The 3,447-nt window shown below is 47.0% G+C and overlaps 1 protein-coding gene across 1 annotated transcript; it reads right to left on the bottom strand.

Annotated features, from left to right (window-relative positions):
- Positions 1–226: 226 nt before the first annotated feature.
- On the bottom strand, positions 227–2,722 carry LOC147957315 (chaperone protein ClpB1-like). The gene is made up of 6 exons (XM_087534741.1): positions 1,817–2,722; positions 1,582–1,700; positions 1,125–1,465; positions 775–1,045; positions 499–696; positions 227–409 (listed from the first exon to the last, which is right to left on the bottom strand). The coding sequence occupies exons 1-6, from the start codon at positions 2,634–2,636 to the stop codon at positions 227–229; spliced, it is 1,932 nt and encodes a 643-aa protein (XP_087390867.1). The 5' UTR covers positions 2,637–2,722.
- Between the last annotated feature and the right edge of the window lie 725 nt (positions 2,723–3,447).

The raw sequence follows: 3,447 nt of genomic DNA, 5'->3' as shown, positions 1-3,447 counted from the left end.
TATTTTTTGGGAAGAAATAGTAACTCGTTGATACCGATTGGAAGTTAAAAAGAAAAAGAAAAACAATCAAACAAAGAAACAACAAACACCCGTACGCACTTGTCATTACATTCATTAACCCTTTACTACAATATATGATAACTTCTGTGTACATTACATGCCTATGCATTATGTAAGCATGCATCTTTCTTTATCTATCATGGGAGTGACAACGGCCAAAATCATCTCATTGATCCGCCAACTCCTGCTGCTTCTTCAACACTTGGAACGTTAGCCCACTCTTATCGTCCACGGCAGCATCAATGGAGATTGTCGAGCCTGCACAGGCTTCTCCATCGACCAGCATGTCCGAGAGAATCGTGATCACGTGATTATGCATCCACCTTCTAATGGGCCTTGCGCCGTCGACCTATGAGCTTGAAGGGTTAAAAACTGGACCATGGATCTTCATCGTGTGATGGTTATTGAAAAAAGCTATATATAGTTATATATACTCACCGGGTCATGTGATTCTGACAGAATGACGTCTAGGGCCGCATCAGTTGCAAGTACAGAGACACCCTTGTTAGCTACTGTCGAAATGACATTATTCATCTGGATTTTCACAATCTTCCTTAATTCATCGTGCGAAAGTGGCTCGAATATCACAACCTTACTTAGTCTATTGATAAGTTCAGGCTTGAAGCGCTTCTTAACCTGCATGAACAAGTGTACATAAGATGATCATTGGCTTGCCAATCGAGGACGTTACAAGGATAGTTGGGATTCGCAAACCTGATTCATGAGGATATCTCTTTCAGATTTGATTGCATTTTCGCCCGTAATTCTCGATGGTAGGTGCTCTGCTCCGATATTTGAGGTCATAATGATGATAGTGTTCTTGAAATCTACAACTTGCCCTTTGCCATCGGTCAACATACCATCGTCGAGCAGCTGGTGAAAAACCTTGAATACCGAGGCATTTGCTTTATCCACATGGTCGAAAAGGATAACACTATATGGGAGCCTCTTGACTTTCTCGGTGAGTTGTCCATATTCTTCATAGCTTTAGAAAATCAAATAATGTTTTTGAGATATGTGTGTGCCTAGAAACAAGAAGTGTATATCAAGTTTAAGAATCAAACCTTCGAGATCCTCCGGTGAGACGTGACACAGATCCACTGTCAGTATATTCTGACATATCAAAATGAATCAACGCCTTTTCATTGTCAAATATCTTCTCTGCGAGGGCTTTAGCAAGTTCTGTCTTTCCGACGCCAACCGGGCCCAAAAAGAGGAATGCACTTATCGGTTGTCCGATTTGATCAAAACCGACCCTAGAACGTAGGACTGCCTGCGCAACCAAATTAACAGCTTCATCCTGGCCAATAACACGCTCATGCAATTTTTTCGCTAGGTGGAACAACTTGTCGTTATCCTCTTGGTCAAGTGTAGCGAGAGGAATTTTAGTCCATCGGCTCACAACCTTCGAATAAAATTTTGATGTAACAAACACATCACATTATTAACATACGTGAATCTTCGTAAAAAGTAAAACATATGCAAATTAAGTATTCATATATATGTTTATTTGGGACTTACCCGTGCTACATGTCCAGGGCTAACAACAATTTCCGCGGTCGTTTGTTTGTCCGCGTGCATCTTTGTTGTGGCGCATGCCTCATCCATAAGGTCAATTGCTTTATCAGGGAATTTGCGGCCTGGCAATGATCAAATACATCAATTAATTATCTTCAACATAAATAAACAATCGTATAGTTTTCCATAATTAAGTGACTATAAGCGTAAACTGATTTCTTGACGTATGTATACGTACCTGTAATGTAGCGGGCAGCGAGATGTGCAGCGGCTACAATAGCATCGTCCTGGATTTTCAAGCCATGGTGCTCTTGGTACCTGTGCTTCAGCCCCTGCAGGATGGCAACGGTCGCATGCACACTCGGCTCCTCGACGACAACCTTCTGGAACCGCCGCTCGAGCGCGGCATCTGTCTGAACATACTTTTCATATTCTTCGGAGGTCGTGGCGCCCACGCAACGGATGCGGCCGCGGGCCAACGCAGGTTTGAGGATGTTGGCGGCGTCTATGGGGCCTCCTTTGTCGCCGCCGGCGCCAACGACCATGTGCATCTCGTCGATGAACAAGATGACCTTGCCTTCCGCCTCCTCTGCCTCCTTGATGACGTCCTTGATGCGCTGCTCAAACATGCCGCGCCAGTGCGTCCCGGCCATCATGGCCCCCATGTCAACCTCCACGATGCGCGCGCCGGCAAGCGTGTCGGGGACGTTCCCGGCGGCGATGCGCTGCGCGAGGCCCTCGACGATGGCTGTCTTGCCGACCCCTGCGGGGCCGACGAGCGCGGCGCAGTTCTTGATGCGCCGGCAGAGGATGCAGACGAGGCGGTCGATCTCGTCGTCGCGGCCGATGACAGGATCAGTCGTGGCGGCGTCCAAGGTCCTGAGGCTGCCGGTGGCATCCAGGGGCTTGATGCCGATGAGTTGGTCGTAGTTGGTGTCCGAAGGGCGTCTGTGGTACATGAACTCGTCGAGCAACGTCCATGTTGCCCAGGCTAGAGCAGTACTGGCAACGGCCGATGCTCCGATGAAGAGCATGCTTTCCGGGGAAGACCACGGCATAGCACCAACTGGAAGTGAAGAAGAAGGTGCCGAGAAGAGTGTTCGATTTGTTTCGATACGATTCGACGTGCAGGTGCAGCACAAGACCGTTAATCGCCGTCTGTCTAATATATTGCGATGTGCCGCACAGGATGTATTTATGAGTATACGACAGATCTCTTCCAATCCGTCTCTGTGTATACAACGACCACATCTCGCAAATTTTAATTGGTATTGGAGTTGGAAATTGGTTGTGGATTTTGTAGGGAAAAGTAAGGAACGTCTCTTCGTCCGTTCCTTTCCAACAACCCTACGTCGCCCAGATAAGAGGTGGAGCCAACAGCATCTCTAGCCGAAATATAGAGATGTAAACGGCCGAGTAAACTTTAGTAAAGTATTTTTACTTTAACAAGCTTTGGTCGTTTTCAGTTGATCCCTTAAATTCAGCGGACTAAAACTTACAATTAACTCGAATATTCATTTCTAAGCACGGGTTCATCTGCACCCAGTTGAGAGAAAGTAGAAAAAATGTACTAAAATAGATTTTTTGAATTTTTCTTGTATGTTTTTGAATTCAGCGTGGGAGCAGATGAGCTCGGGAGCCAAATAGCCAAACTCCAATAGATTTTTTGTCGAAATTTTCTCAAACACTAGCAAGGAACCTTCGCGCTCTGGCATAGGAGGCCATGGCGCGCAGGATGGTGATGGGCGCCCCGTCCTTGAAGGCGAAGTCCTCCACGTACCCTTGGTATGGATCACCAACACCCCCAAGAACGGCCGTAGCCCGTCCTCACCCCCGAACGCCCCCGATGAGAAGCCGTACCCCATACTG

The sequence above is a fragment of the Triticum urartu genome, chromosome 7A, assembly GCF_056163025.1.
Source record: "Triticum urartu cultivar PI428250 chromosome 7A, HENAU_Tu73, whole genome shotgun sequence".
Classification (NCBI taxonomy): domain Eukaryota; kingdom Viridiplantae; phylum Streptophyta; class Magnoliopsida; order Poales; family Poaceae; genus Triticum; species Triticum urartu.
Note: the sequence above shows the minus strand (reverse complement) of the source record. Positions and strands in the feature narration are given on the sequence as shown.

What these genes read in the sequence shown, in the direction of transcription:
- LOC147957315 (XM_087534741.1), bottom strand. Translation starts at nt 2,636, where the DNA reads ATGCCGTGGTCTTCCCCGGAAAGCATGCTCTTCATCGGAGCATCGGCC. An exon ending in GCCCTGGACATGTAGCACGG is followed by an intron (nt 1,466 to 1,581) that starts GTAAGTCCCAAA and finishes TTTTATTCGAAG; the next exon opens with GTTGTGAGCCGATGGACTAA. An exon ending in GAGATATCCTCATGAATCAG is followed by an intron (nt 697 to 774) that starts GTTTGCGAATCC and finishes TTGTTCATGCAG; the next exon opens with GTTAAGAAGCGCTTCAAGCC.